A 15,933-nucleotide genomic window follows, 5' to 3' on the forward strand; every position below is an offset into this window, starting at 1 on the left:
CCAGGCGACATCATAGAAGTATGTGGCCCCTCTTCTTTTATTTACGCGTATTAAAAAGTTAATTTTAATTAAAATCATATCCTACTTATTCTCCCCGAAAGCATGAAAACTACTTTTGTCCTAAAAACTAGCCCTCCAAATCCCTTGAAAAATAAAAACACTAAATATTTCCAAGACGTGGCAAAAAAGAAGAGGGACCACATACTTCTATGAAGTGGCCCGATCATATCGTAGCTGTTCATTTTAGCAGGGGCCATTGTACCATTGGGAAGACTGTGATGGGACGGTTTTCTTTTAGCAAAATAAATTACCTGTTATGGGACGAGCAAAATGTTCTTGAAATATTGCATGCGTTCATTCGTATGCATTCAGTGAGATTATTCACTTAGCCCATTTTTTCAAAATGGAGACGGAAAACAATTATTCATTTGGCCAAATTATTTATTTATCGAACATTTGTTTATCAAAATTAGACCGCATATCACAAATTATTATTATTCCAAATACACTGTAAATAACTACCATCTATAGCCCCAAAACCTACATTTTGAAATCCACCTGCAGATACGTCAATATATTAATTATCTAAACCGGGGTGTCTAAGGTTGCACTGGTTCATATCGTAATCTGCAACCAAGGTAGAGGGGGACATGTTTTGCGAAATGCCACCACCGGTACCCTTAGTTGGTTTTTGGTGAAGAGATGATCCAAGTTCGCCTTTAATAGTTCCCCTAATGTCTACAAGCAGAAGCTTAAGCCTAGCTACCTCTTGCTCAAGTGCAACCTGTACCTGCAGCCTTTTTAACAACTGCTGATTTACGATTCTCAATTTGATTAGTTCATCCTCCATTGAAGCTATACGGGCTTTCTTTCTCTCGCGGTACTTACGCACAGACTCCCTATTACCAGGTGCACGTTTTTTGGATTTAATTTCAGCAGAGTCATACGTTTTCTCGGTAGTGGTCTTCTCTTCAACAGGAAGGTTTTTGGTACGGAGGTGGAAATAGTTTTGTGGATCAGGTGCACCTTCTCTTGTTGGGTTCATACTTGCATGATTATCAGCAAGGAAATCTTCCAAAAAACTATCCATTGTCAGTATTTGATTATCCATCTTTAAGACTTGGCCAGAGAAATCTCTCTCTCCATCATCCATGACTTGAAGGAATTCAGAAAATTCACCAGTGTCAACAAAATCAATAACTTTCAACCGTGCATTAGATGAAATTCTATAACCCAAGGATTCCAACAACGGTTTTTGGCTTCGTCAAGTTGAAAAACCTACAAAAGTTCAAAATAGAATCTTAATCAGAACGCTAGAAGCAAAGCATTGAAGATCTACAAGATCGAACATCTTCATTTATCTCTAGTTTTCTACTATAAGAGCGAAAAGGAATACTAGGTACTATGAATGAATATGTCGACGTTCGCATTTTCAAAAGGAAGCAAAAGCCATAAATCAATCTGACTACTAAAACCTGGTGTCCTCCTGAATAAAATATTTACATCGCAACACCAATTGAGTCGGAACTTGAAACCTACATCATTTTTTATTCTTTTCTGGATGATATGACTCAGATCACCTGATTTATTTGGGTCCAACTCAATAAGGTCTGAAGTTCGAACATTTCGTTTCATGCATTTTTCACGTGGATTTCTGTTCTACATAGTACATACTATATAATAAATCATATCATGAGTAAAGATGGATCTAATTGAAATGTCTAAGAATTTCCCCGATAAAATATTGTAAAGATAAATATCCAAATCCGTGTAGAATAGATATTTATTTTCCATAATATTCTTCTCAAACCTTAACTTTTTAGACAAATGTAAAGATGACAATTTAAATTTTGGTAGTAAGCTTTTGCTTAACTAAAATTAATTTCAATATATTAAATAGCCATTTGTAGTTCAAATAAAATCTTAAGATTACTAAAAGCAAATTGCATTTAATAAAAAAAAATCACAACAACACGATTGGATTTAAAAAAAAATTGGAATGAGGATATTTTGTTTGCGTTGCTATCCAGAAACACGCACAACAACTATTGGAGAAACTCCAAGAGCAAGAATGGAGCAGACAAAAAAGTGAAACCAATAACAAAGAAACCCACTTTTGAGAAGTGAAACCAATAACAAAGTGAAAAATTAATTTCAAAATCAGATCAAAAAGATACTGCAAATAAAAATCCAGCATGAACAGATTATGAAACCCAATACGATCAAAATGTTGCAACAACTAAAGCAAAAGTATTACCTCTTAAAACATTTGAAGAAAGATAGCAAGTAGTTGGTTGATCGATTTTGGAGTATCTAGAAAGTTGTGAGAGATTTAAATAGTTCTATCCAATGGCTTGATCAAAGGGAACCTTATTCTCGACGTGCCCCTTCCACGTAGAATAATCCATGTCAGAGCATAATGTTGCCAACAAACACTGTCATGCAACTCCTGCAACACTTTCACATCCCTATCCCACGCGCTAATCATCTCCTTATTCGTGGTGTTATGATCCACATCATCATATTACAAGTGCAAATTATTAACTGTATGGATTCTATGGAAGCCTATAAACAATCATAAATTAGGAAAGGTAGATAAGGCCGTGATTATGATTTGACAAACAGTAATTCCTTTAAACGACCATCAATTACACCTCCATTTAATTACACCAAAACAAGAAATGTCACTTGTTTGTTGGAAGCGATTGAGTGTTTATAAACTTTTTATGTTCCTTGTATTGTCGATTGATTTCTCCTTTCTCACGTAAGACTAAGAGCACACTGCATGTACACAGTGATATACATGTGATGTGATGTGTTACATGCGTACACCAAAAACAGATTAATATACATAGTTCCATTTGTTTGGACAAAAATATGAGAGCAGTTGATCTCCAACTATTTGTGTGGAGTGTAACTGTGACTGTAGGGCAATAGTTACAAAAGTTAATATAAAAAAATAAGAGGGTTGTACAAAAGTAGAAAGAATAAAATCTAAACAAGATGAAAATGGAAAAACGCCTGAGGTATTATTCCTTGTGAGGAGACGGTAGATTAGTTAGTTAATCATCGCCTCATTAAATAACACCTGATGTGCTACTCGTCACTCTTCTCTCCTAAGTTGATATCATGGCGTGGACTTTTACTCTTTAAACTTTGAACTTTAAGTTGGCAGAAAGATAACAGGGAAGAGTAGATGGAGCAATAGTGTGAGATTTTGTCTTTTATTTTCACTGGTAAAAATTGGAAACCGCAAATTTAAATTTTAAAAGTATATATTTATTTTATGTTTAATGAATTTTGCTCTAAGATTAATTTTTCGAATTAGTGGTTATCAATCAACCTTATTATAACAATTTAGCACGAGGTGTTAACAAACGATACGATATTAACTAAAAAAATTCAGATGATACTTAATTGAATAATTGATAATGTATGTAATTAAAATATACATTGAGCAGCAGCATATGGTGAAGGGGTTTACTAGAGAACGGTATCATCTGGAGATGTAATTATCTAAATTTATTAATCGAGTTTATCAAAATAAACAAGTTGATTGGCTAATCTGTAACATTGGCCAGTTTGGACCACACAATATATGCTTAAATCTCCCTAATTTGAGAAACCTATGACATAGGCCACATTTAAAAACGCATCTTACAATCCCGGAAAGAAAGGTCAGTCGTACTTTAAAATAAGAGGTCACCCCAATATACCAGTAGTTATGTTCATTTTTCGCAAAATTGGTTAAAAAATCAAAATCAACAATTTTTGGGTAGAAAAAACACTTAGATTTTGTTATTGTTTAAATAGACAAAAATGAAAAAATATTGAGGATGTAAACAGTTTCATCCTACCCATTTTCAAATACTTTTTCTTATTTTAATTTACATCAGGATGCATCCAATTTCATGCTTGCTATTTTTTAAGTTAAAGTCAGGATGAATCCAGTTTCATTGCTATTTTTTTGGCGTCAATTTCACCCATACTAATTTTTACTTGTCCATTTGAACCATATTTTAAAACCATTTGGTCAAATGCATTTTCCGTTCATTTTTTAAGTGAGCAATTGAGTTTGAACTTTTAGCTAGGCAAGTTTTAAAATCTGTCCTATTATTAATCCACTAGTCCACTTGTTAAATATGAGCGATTCTAAACTTTCAATTGAATCGGATAGAATTTCCCTAAAGCTTTGAACAAACCCAAACATTAAAGGCCTAAAGTCTTGCCCTCCACTTTCTTCTTCTTGAATCCTTTTTTTTTTTATGCTCGTAAGTTGTAACAAAGAAAGAGAAAAAAAAAACTGTATGTGACCTCGTGAGCTCCTGGCTCTTACCCTAGTTGTTGGTGAAAAATAAGAATATGACGCGGAAATTGCTGTTGGAATATTTTCATAAACTACAATATGTTCGTTGGAGACTACTTGGAGTTTGTTTTTGCATGGAAGAAGAGTGGTCTAAGAAGTGCAGAGGGAACTGTTGGAATTTTGCAACAATTAACAGCACGTTAGAATTTATTAAAAGTAATATGTAAAGAACTAACTCGAAACAACTCTATCAAAATTACTTGACGAGGACAAAATCACAGGTTCAACAAGTTGTCCTTAACACATTAGTTCGCGGGTATATTCGAAATGAGTAATGCTAAACCCCTCACAGCAAAAATGTGTTCAGGATAAGACTGTCCAATATAACTTGAGTTAGTACAACACAAATTACTCATTCTTAAACTCAGCAACGGAGATGGAATTAAAATGTCGCACAAAAATAAAGCAAGAAGATAATAAAAGAATCCGTTCATATAGAGCTAGAGCTCCCTCTTTATAGTAGAAAAACAAAGGAGTCCTAAAAAAGGAAGGACCAATACGTTTTAGAGCTAGTTTTGGAATTCTTTTAAAAACAGGAAATACGTTTTCTTGTAACACAATAAAAGAAATAATTTAATTAAAGGAAATACGTTATTCCGTTTGGGCTTTTTTGACTAGGTTATTTATGCGACTCGCTGGTAAACTAGCACAACAACCTGTTCAATTAATGTAGTAGTATGTCGTTGGAGCTTCGACTCTTTTGATTAGCTTACCCATGAGACTCGCTGGTAGGCTAGCACAGCAACCTGTTCAATTAATATAGTAGTATGTCGTTGGAACTTAGCTTGTTAGGCTGTTACATTAAAACATTAAAAAAAAAATTTAAATAAATTATAGATCTTGTGTGAGTCACACCCGAACATAAAGACACAACTCAACGTTTTGTCTTTTACCCGCCCTTGTCTACTCACCCATATGGTCTAACCAAAAGTTAGTTATACAGTGGACACACATCTTTAGTTTACCCAACATGAGACTAAAGGTTGCTCTTTCCATTCACTCAAAGAAATATGAGTATCCATTGAGACCCTTAAGTCCCACGATTAAATCACACCAAGACCAAAGATTCTTTTATTTAAAGAAAAGGAAGAAGAAGATAACGAAACCAAATACAAAAACTGTCATCTTCGATCCGTCTCATCATTTCTTAATAATAAACCATCCGTACTTTTCTGTTATAGCTGACATTGCCCAAGCTAAGCTTTTAACTCAATATATTTGTATATATTCTCAACTCTTACATCTTCATCAATGTCAATAACTCCTTTTATAATGATAGGCACAGGAGAGTATATATGATCGGTTGACCTGTTACAATCACGTCCTTGACTCCTCCTAGCTATAACAAAAACAACGTACAAATTTACCACAGCATACGGAGCTTCTGTTTCTGCTCAACCACATGGCTATTGATCGGCTAATATGTGAAAGAACGATATTCCACTATTCGAATATGAGCGAGTCTAAGCTTTCGATTGGATCAGATAAAATAAGTTAAGATGACCCTCTTCCTCCTCCCAAGTACAAGCCTTGAAGATTAAATCCTAAAAAAAAAATCATTTGGGATTACCTGCTCCTATAACTGACCTTCTGAATTTAGATTCGGAAATAAATCAAGAATAGGAACAATAAGCTCATAATTATCCTCCAACATATATTGTAGAGATCAAATTACAGAATCATTGTTCTATTCACCAATAATCTCAGGAAAAGATCACATAATCTCTTTCTTAAAATATGTAGGATAAACTGATATGAAAGAACTTCCATGAGTTTATCACAAAATGCGTTTGGAAGCATGCCAACGGAAGTTATTGAGTATTAGCCTAAGAAAAATCAGTTTTTGGAGCATGATCTCAGTAGCTATCAGTAGGTGCATTTGGAGGGAAGGAAATGCTAGAGCCTTTACCAACAAGGAAAGTACAGAGATTGCAGTGCAACATATATATATATAAGGCAAAGTATCTCTTATTTACTTTGTGTCTACTTTTCAAAGAGTTAGGGTCTCCTAATTTCAAGGATATTATAGTTAATTGGCCTGTGATGTATTTTGATTCTCATTAAGCTAGGAATTAGTTTGTTACTTCCCTAGCTCTTTTCTTCTTCTTTTTTTACTTTTGTTTTTGTATGAGGGTGGTACAAATCTTTTCTAACCTCTCCTCGTTTGATCAATAAATTTCTGACCGGATAAAAAAAAAGGGGGGTGTGTGTGTGTGTGTGTGGAGGGGAGTAGAGGAAATGAAGAAAGCACTAAAGCAAGTACTCATTACTTAAAGTTGGATCATTATGAACATTTTCCAAGTCATCTGTTCGAACTTCTGTTTGAGTTCTTTCCTTTTCGCTTCCTGGAAGCAGTGCAAGGATTATTAACATTAGCAGTTACCCTAACATTTGTTTGGCCAAATTCTAGAAACTCATCATATCCTGAATTATTGTTCCAAACACATGGTAGATAACTAGCATCAGAAGCCCCAAAACCTTCGTTTTGAAATCCACCAGATACGTCAACATCTTGATTATAAAACCCAGGGTACTGAAGATCGCACTGGTTCACATCATAAGCTCCAGGCAAGGTAGAGGGGGGCATGTTCCGCGAAATGCCACCACCGATACCCTTAGCAGTTGGTTTCTGATAAGGAAATGATCCAAGTTCCCCTTTAATCCTTCCTCTAATATCCACAAGCAGAAGCTTAAACCTAGCTACCTCTTGTTCAAGAGCAACTTGTCCCTGCAACCTTTTTAACAACTGTTGATTTACGATTCTCAATTTGGCAAGTTCGTCCTCAATTAAAGCTTGTCGGGCTTTCTTTCTCTCACGGTACTTACGAACAGACTCTCTATTACCAGGTGCACGTTTTTTGGATTTAATTTCAACAGAGTCACCTGTTTCCTCAGTAGTGGTTTTCTCATCGACAGGATGGTTTTTAGTACGTTGATGGAAATAACTTTGTGAGTGAGGTACATCTTGTTCAGTTGGGGTGGAAGTATTGGTTTGAGTACCTGCTGCATGACTATCACCAAGGAAATCCTCCAAAAAACTATCCATTGTTAGCAGTTGATGGTCCATCTTTAAGACTTGGTTCGAGAAATCTAACTCTCCATCATCCATGAGTCGAACAAATTCAGAATTAATTCACCAGTGTCAAACAAAGTCAACGAACTCGAAACTTTCCAACCACCGGACTAGATATGAAATTCTCTAACACTAGGATTCCGACCGGTTTTGGCTTCGTCAAGATGAAAAACCTACAAAATAACATGGATTTTGAGTGAGTCCCATATTTATAAGTTATAGATGATTAAAGTGAACGAAATCTTTTAATCGAAAACCCAAGTCGCAAAAGTACCCACACGACAAAATCAAACATCTTTATCTCTAGTTTTCTACTGGAATATGTATAGAGTGATTCTAAACGGACCGAGAATTCAGACCACACCAATGTACTACGAATGTACTATGTACTATGGATATGTACTATCAGAAGAAAGAAAATAATGTACTATATGTGAAGGAAACAAAAACTATCAGCCAGACAAAAGCTATCAGTCAGACAACAAAAAAACAGGCGTACTATGACAACAGTCAGCATCGTATCATTGGGTTGAAAACTGCTCACACGATACTCAGTACGTAGAATATAGCTAATTTATCTGGTTTCATTTTCAAGATAGCGAGATTCTTACGTACATAATAAATCATATCATTACTTTTGCACAGAACTACAGAAGGATCTATCATAGATATGACAAGTTATAGAATGATTTGTTATGCCTAGGAGATTCTAGCTATCAGACACCAAGATACGATATTCTGGAAAATAGAAAACATGATCAGGAAGATCGAACAACAATGAACAGATCATCATGAAACCCAACCAATAGTTGAATATGTTGCAATGATTGAAGTATAAGTATTACCTCTCAAAACCAAGTCAGGGAAGATGTGAAGACAGAGAGAAAGATAGATAGTAGTTGGTTGATCGTTTTTAGAGGTTTCTCCTACAAAGTTGTGAGAGATTTATAGTTTATATCCAATGTCTTAATTAATTTGTATATTAACGGGGACCTTATACGCGACGTGCCGCTCTCACGTTCAAAATAGGTCTAGCATCAAGTACACATGGTCTATCATCAAGGACAGTAGGTCTATTGTCTATCACAATAGACCTATAATCAAGTACAGTAATCCATGTCAGCGCTAGATGTTAGTAAACCTTGTCAACAAACACTATCCTGCAGCAATTTCACATCCCTATCCCACGCGCTAATCATCTGCTTAATTGTGGTGTTATGATCCACATCATCCATCACACACAAATATGAAATAATTAAGAAAATAAACAATCATTAGGTAGATCTGGTCATGATTTGACAAGCAGTAGGTTGAGTAACTATATTCTATATTGAAGGAGTAAAATTGAAGTTCTCTAGTTCAAAAGTAGAAAGAAGAAATAAATCTAAACAAGATGAAAATGGAAAGCTAACTGAGTTATTATTCCTTCTGAGGAATCTGAGAATACAGTAGATTAGATTAGTCATCTCCTCATTAAAAAAATGGAGAAAAAAATGTCGTTGTTCCTCTAGGGACTAGGGTCAACTATTAGGAGCATGAGCTAGCTTTTATGATCGATGTACTGTTCACTCTTCTCTTCTAAGTTTATATCTGGCGTGGACTTCCCCTCTTTAAAGTTTAAACTTTCAGGTTGAATAATGATGGTGGACATATTGAATAAGCATGACAGTGAATTTAGAAGAAAGATAACGTGGAAGAGCCGAAGTGGAGATGACCGTCAGATTAGAGGAAGGATAAAAAAAATTAAAACAGAAAACAGAAAATTAAATAAAAAGAAACCATGATCTACGTGCAACACCAATATTCCGTAGACCGTAGATATCTTCATAGCTGGTACTCCAAAATTCGTTTCAAAAAAACAACGGAAGTTTGGTCAAAAATATAGGCATTTTTCTGTTCTAGAACACTAGAGAGAATTGTATTTCTACTATCTTTTCTGCGACCTTAATGGGATCTTCCTGATGGAACTAAAACTAAAAACGGGTGGTTATGCACTGACAATTCTCAATCATGCAGGTACCTACTTTGGCTCAAATATCAATGGAGCTTTAGGACCGGAGGAACTAGAGTGCTGCCTGGCAATGTTGTTTGCAGTATCCTGGGCCAATTATCTTGGATACAAAAACATCATCCCAAAAGGTGATTACCAGAGTTCAGTTCTGGAAATAAATGGAAGAGCTCTTGGATACTAAAACGTCATCCAGAATATTTTATGAACAGACTCAAACACTAAGATGTCACCCTCTACTTCTTCAACTATTTGATCTTCCTACGATCCGTGTCGGCCGAGTTTCTTTTCAATACTTGTAAGTTGCAACGAACAAAAAACTGAATATAAGCTCGTGGCTCCCCTCAAATTCGTCACCGATCTGTTGGTGGAAAATAAGAATATCACGCGGATATTGTTGTTGGAACACTTTGATAAACTACAGTATGTTCTGTCGGAGTTTATTTTTGCATGTAATTACAGGAGGGGGGGGGGGGTCCAAGACCAAGAGAGGTGCGGAGGCAACGGTTTGCCATGTTCCAGACAGAGGAATCCACGTGCATTAGGAAATGAAAGAAAAAGAAGAAGAAGATAACGAAAACAAATATAAGAGTTTGTCATCGTCGATCTCATCTGTCTCATCGTTTCTTAATCATAAAAACATCCGTACTTTCTGTTATAGCTGACAACGCCCAAGCTAACTTTAAACTCAATTTAAATGAAATATATTTTCAACTCTTACATCTTCAATGTCAACAACTCCTTTTATAATGATCGAATAGAATAGTTTATGATTGGTTGATGACCTACTACAACAATAGCCAGCCACGTCTTAATTATAAAATAAGGATCGATATTTTTGTCCCACAAAGTTATCATTTGAAAACAAAAATAGAACACCAGAACAATTAGCAATAGATATCACCGGATATTTTGTTTATTGGCATCCAGCAAATAGGACAGAACACAGTAATTAGTAATAAGCAAAGTATCTTAAATATCAAATGGAATTTGCCTTCTACAAATACAAATAAGATAAACTGTGATGCTTTATGGTTGCCTGAAATTACTAATACTAGGTTTGAATTCATATTGTGTAACTGGACATGAACTTTCCAAGCAGCATCAATGGAGAGTTGCAGGACCTTCTCACCAGAAAAGACATAAGTTGTAGCTCTTCTCAGAGCTACTCAATGGGCTGTTACAAATAACATACAACATTTGATGATTGAAAGGGACAACCAGGCAACTATCAATTACCTACAAGACAAGGAATCAACTGTCCAATTGGCGATGCATATCCATTTTAGAAGAAGTGAAGTTATTAGCAGAGCAACTAGTTTCTTTTTTAGGTTTTCAATATATAGATGGGAGAGCAAACAGGGTGGCAGACTTGTTCGCAAAGAAGGAAAGAAGCACCAACATTACAACTTTTTGGAATGCCCAAGCTCCTAGTTTTTTAATTCCTTCAATGGTTTGGACACTGTCAAAGCTTATGAACTTTGTAACGTAAATGACAATATTTTGGTAAGTTTTCAAGCCTATGTTAATTCTAGAGATTCATCCATTGGAAGAGCTGCTCAACAAGAGTTGGTCTCTGAAGAGACTGAATCCGTAGATTAACGGAAGCCAGTAATTTAAGTCTTATTTTCAAAAAAAAATAAAAAAATATCATTTGAATAACCAGACTCATGGCTATTGGTCTGCTAGTACGATGTTATGCGTCCAGTTAATCTTCTCATCAATTTTTTATTTTATTTTTAATCCGTAAATTAAATGATTTGATTTAAAAAAGAAGAGAGTACAACTACGAAGGCCACGGGATGTGACCAAGAGAAAACAAAAACTACGAAAACATCAATGCAAAACAAAATACATGTAAGCAGTGGAGGAAGAAGGATGTCTAAATAGGGGGGCCAAAAAAAAAGTTACACGAAAAATATTTTTAAGCAAGGCTACAATCTTAACATGCTAAAACCATTGCTAATTCCAAGTGTGAGAAGCATATGCATGCAATATAGTTACTTGCAACATCCCAGACTCTTTACAAGCTTGTCCTCTTCAATAGATTTACAAAGTATTTAGCAAAGGTTACAAAGTATGAAACGATTTAGACATTTAGTAACGTTAGTGGCAATGGCAAAACTTGACTAGACTTAGACATGGTGGACTAAAATTTACCATTATGGGCTAACTTATTTAGATTTAATGGATAGAATTAGGGGTGAGCATGGGCCAGTATGGACCAGTTTTCACCTCATCTGCATCCAATCCAATTCATACGGATGTTAAATTTGGCGTCTGCATCCAATGGGAAGATTGGATGCCGATAATCCGATGATTTTTTTTTATAACTAAATTTTATGATAGAGAAATAAAGACAACAAGTTCATGGGTGGTTTTAAAAATAAGACTACATTATTTAAGGGTTTAAAACTGGATTTCAGTGTGATGCTTTGAAGAGAAATAGAAACCCAACCCCTTGAAAATAAGATATTTTTGGCGTACTTGGGATCATGTATATCAACCTGTGCATATATTGGTCTTGTATCTTTAAAGTCGTCAAAGAATTAATGACATAAAAGGAATACCTAATTTGACAAAAAAAAACGAGTGCATTAACTTCATAGTGGTACCAAAGAAATTTGATTAAAAAAATGTATTAATGGGCATGGATGTCCAATGGATTTTCAAGATTGCATCCGGGACTAATTCGTTGGATTTCAAAAACTCATCCGCATCCAACCCATTAACGAATGGTCCGTGCACCCACCTGCAAAAATACGGATGATTCCAGTTAAATTCACGGATTCCGGGTCAAATGCTCACCCCTAGATAAAATACCAAAATTAATTTGGGCCAGTGGATAATTCAGCTTGCTGGGTGAAGTTTTTCATGATTTAAGGGGACCAGATCCGGGGCTAGTCAACCCTGGGTTCCGCCTCTGCATATAAGTGAGCTGAACCCAAAAAAAAATAAACTAGCGAAAATGATGTAACAAAATCACCCATAGTAGTTGGAACATGTTTATAAGTCCAACCCAAAGCAGTGGTCAAATTTTGGATGCAGGGTGAAACGCCACTTTCACCGGTAGCTGCTTCTATCTTGAGCCAGTTATGCCGCAACTTTAGTATTACCGCACAAGGAATAGTAGCAGACCTCTCCAAGGTAAAAATTATGACCGAGTGGCCACTTCCCACCACCATTAAGAGTTTAGAGGTTTTCTTGACCTCACTGGTTACCATCAGTAGGCCTTTAACTAACATGTTGAAGAAGACTTCTTTTAAATGGACTGAAGGTGCAAATGAAGTTTTTCATTCTCCCAAACAGGTTATGTCCACTACACCTGTCTTGGGATTATCATATTTTTCTATGGATTTTGGGTTGGAAACAGATGCTTGTGACGCATGGATTGGAGCCACATTGATGTCGAGACGTAAGACTATAAAATTTTTCAGCAAGCCTTTAGGACCTAAAGCTTCAGCACTTTCGACTTATGAAAAGAAATTACTAGCAATTGAGTAATTATTTCATAATTATTTGCAACTGGAGGAATTATTTGCAAGGTCATTATTTCATAATCAAGAAAGATCACGAAAGCATCAAATATTTCATTGAGAAGAAAATTACGAAAGTTCTGCAATAAAAGTGGTTTATCAAGTTATTTGTATTTGACCACGAGATCAAGTACAAAACGGAGTTGAGAATAAATTTGCAGATTCCTCTCAAGGAACCCTATGAATGATACATAATTACTTTTATTAACAGTTACCAAACCTTCCCGGACTTTGGATGTGAGAAACAACTACCCTCAAAACAACAAAGCTCGACATTTGATCTCTCAGCCATGGATTTCTCCCTCTTCGATGGAGAATTTCTCTTGCAATAAAGAAGTTATCATACACAAAACTAGACTGTACATTAGATGTAGCCAAAATGTCACCAGGACCAATATCATTTTGTTTATTCATTTTTCCGCAGTCGGAGGCCGCTCTGGTATGATGAAGAAAATACTTACTTTTTGGCTTAGTGTTTGTCAGAAAAAAAAGGTGTGCACAACTTACCTGATGAACTTTTGAAACCACTACCCTTTGACGCTCAACATTGGGAACACATTACTATGGACTTTACGAAAGGTTTACCAAAAAAGTGGGAAAAGATATAGCTTATTGTGGTAGTATATATACATGCTCACTAAATACAAAAATTTCATGGGCCTACAAAACCCCATAAACTACTACTAAAGAGCTTATATAAACTATACGTTGAAGCTTCATGGTCTATCCAGCTGTTTGAGGTGAAAACGGTTTCTGCTGATTTCGGTAATTTCGTGTGTGTGGGTGAGAAACAAGTCTAAACCCTAAACAATATACTACAAGGGAGTACTTTGATTCAAGAGATCAATCTGTAAAAATCCGTCCTAAACCAAGAAATGGCCGTTCCAGACTTGCTTCGTTCACAAAGTGAAGGAGAAGGGTTGGTCTAGGGAGGGAAGCGAAGAGAGTGTTGAGACCAGAATGGTTGATTCGGGAAGAATAGTTATTTGACGACTTATATCAAAAAGTGGAAAGCTAACAAATGGGAAAGCTAACAAGTGATTTCTGAGTGTTGTATTCTTCTGACCAAAACTTGTTCTTTTGTGGAAATAGGTGAGACCTATTTATACAAGTCGCAACAAAAACGTACCCTGGTCTCACAAGAGGTGGAAGCGGTTGAGTAAATGGAAGAAATCGGTAACGGGTAACGCCTGGAATTGATGTTTCCATAATGAAGGAAACGTTTCACCATTACTTCCTGTATTTACTAAGCGCTCCACTCTTATGACACTTTCTTGTAACGGGCGTAGTGTATGCCGCATGCTGTAAAACGCCAGACCAATATCTTGATGAGCATCCCCCAGTTTGTGACATGTTTGATGTCTCGAGTGTTTTCTTGGAAAACGTGTAGCATGTTGCTATTGTTTGGAAAGTTAAGATTGAGAGTCTTGTCGGTTCGGTGGTGACTTTCGACGGCCGAGATTTCGGATCTTGAGAGAAAGGTTATCCGTTGATTGTGGTTACCTTCCGTTGGTAGCCGGTGGCGTGGCCACGGTGCTGGCATGGCTTGCGCATGCTCTTGGCGTGGCTAATTAGGGTTTGGTTCCGTGACCAAAGCATTGGCATAGCTAAGTATGTGTCGTGGCCAAACAGTTGGCAGCGTAGCCAAAGGTTGCCACAAGTTGTTTGGAGGCAAGTTTGTACGGCTAAGATCTGCATCTCAGGGGAAGGATAGTCGTTGATTGTTGCAACCTTCCGTTTGGAAGCCAGTAGCATGGAGGCATGGCCAGCATGGCTTTGGCATGCCAAATTATGGATTTTTCGTCGTGGCCAAGAGTTGGCACCGTAGACAAGAGATTGCCACAAGTTGTTTGGTGGGAAGTTTGTACGGCTAAGATCTGCATCTCAGGAGGAAGGACAGTCGTTGATTGTTGCCAACTTCCGTTTGGCAGCCAGCGGCATGGATGGCATGGCTTTGGCGTGGCCAAATTAAGGATTTGGCACCGCGGCCAAGAGTTGGCACCGTAGCCAAGAGATTTCCACAAGTCGTTTGGTGGCAAGTTTGTACGGATGGGATTTGCATCTCAAGAGGAAGGACAGCCCTTGATTGTTGCAACTCGTTTGGCAGCCAGCGACATGGAGGCATGGCTGGCATGGCTTTGGCGTGGCCAAATTAGCGCTTTGGCACCGTGGACAAATTAGGGTTTTGTCACCGTCTTAGGCGCGACGTGGCCAAAATTAGGGCTTGACATTGGGCCAAAAGTTTCATGAGTTTGGTGGCGAACTTGGACGGCTGAGATTTGTATCTCAGAAAGAAGGGTGGTCGTTGATTGTTGCAACCCTTCGTTTGGCAGCCAGCGGCATAGAGGCATGGCCGGCATGGCTTTGGCATGGTTTAGGCTCGGCCAAGGTAGAATTTTGGCATAGTGTTAGGCGCGGCCAAAATTAGGGTTTTGGCATAGTTTAGGCGCGGCCAGAATTAGGGCTTGGCATTGGGCCAATAGTTGCCACGTGTTTGGTGGCGAACTTGGACGACTGATATTTGCATCTCAGAAGGAAGGGTGGTCGTTGATTGTTTCAAACCTTCGTTTGGCAGCCAGCGGCATGGAGGCATGGCCGACATAGCCTTGGTGCGGAGGTGTGGCTGGCATAGCATTCCATTGGCACGATGGTGCGGCTGGCATGGTCGACATGCCTTTGGCGCGGAGATATGCCTAGTATGGCATGCGATTGGCACGGTGGTGCGGCTGGCATAGTTGGCATGCCTTTGGCGCGGAGATGTGGCTGGCGTGTCATGCCATTGGCACGGTGGTGCGGATGGCATGGTGGGAATTCCTTTGGCACGGAGATGTGGCTGGCATGGCAGGCCATTGGCACAATGGTGCGGCTGGAATGTCGACATGCCTTTTGGCGCGGAGATGTGGCTGGTATGGCATGCCATTGGCGCGGAGATGTGGCTGGCATGGCATGC

The 15,933-nt window shown here is 37.5% G+C and overlaps 2 protein-coding genes across 2 annotated transcripts; both read right to left on the reverse strand.

The window, feature by feature from the left end:
* Window positions 1–577: 577 nt before the first annotated feature.
* Window positions 578–1,153, reverse strand: LOC113280316 (basic leucine zipper 19-like). The gene has a single exon (XM_026528959.1). It carries the CDS (start codon window positions 1,151–1,153, stop codon window positions 578–580), a length of 576 nt encoding a protein of 191 aa, XP_026384744.1.
* Window positions 1,154–6,668: 5,515 nt separating this feature from the next.
* On the reverse strand, window positions 6,669–7,516 carry LOC113280317 (basic leucine zipper 19-like). Its single transcript, XM_026528960.1, has one exon. It carries the CDS (start codon window positions 7,473–7,475, stop codon window positions 6,669–6,671), a length of 807 nt encoding a protein of 268 aa, XP_026384745.1. The 5' UTR covers window positions 7,476–7,516.
* Window positions 7,517–15,933: the final 8,417 nt, after the last annotated feature.

Source organism: Papaver somniferum, chromosome 5, assembly GCF_003573695.1.
Source record: "Papaver somniferum cultivar HN1 chromosome 5, ASM357369v1, whole genome shotgun sequence".
Lineage (NCBI taxonomy): Eukaryota > Viridiplantae > Streptophyta > Magnoliopsida > Ranunculales > Papaveraceae > Papaver > Papaver somniferum.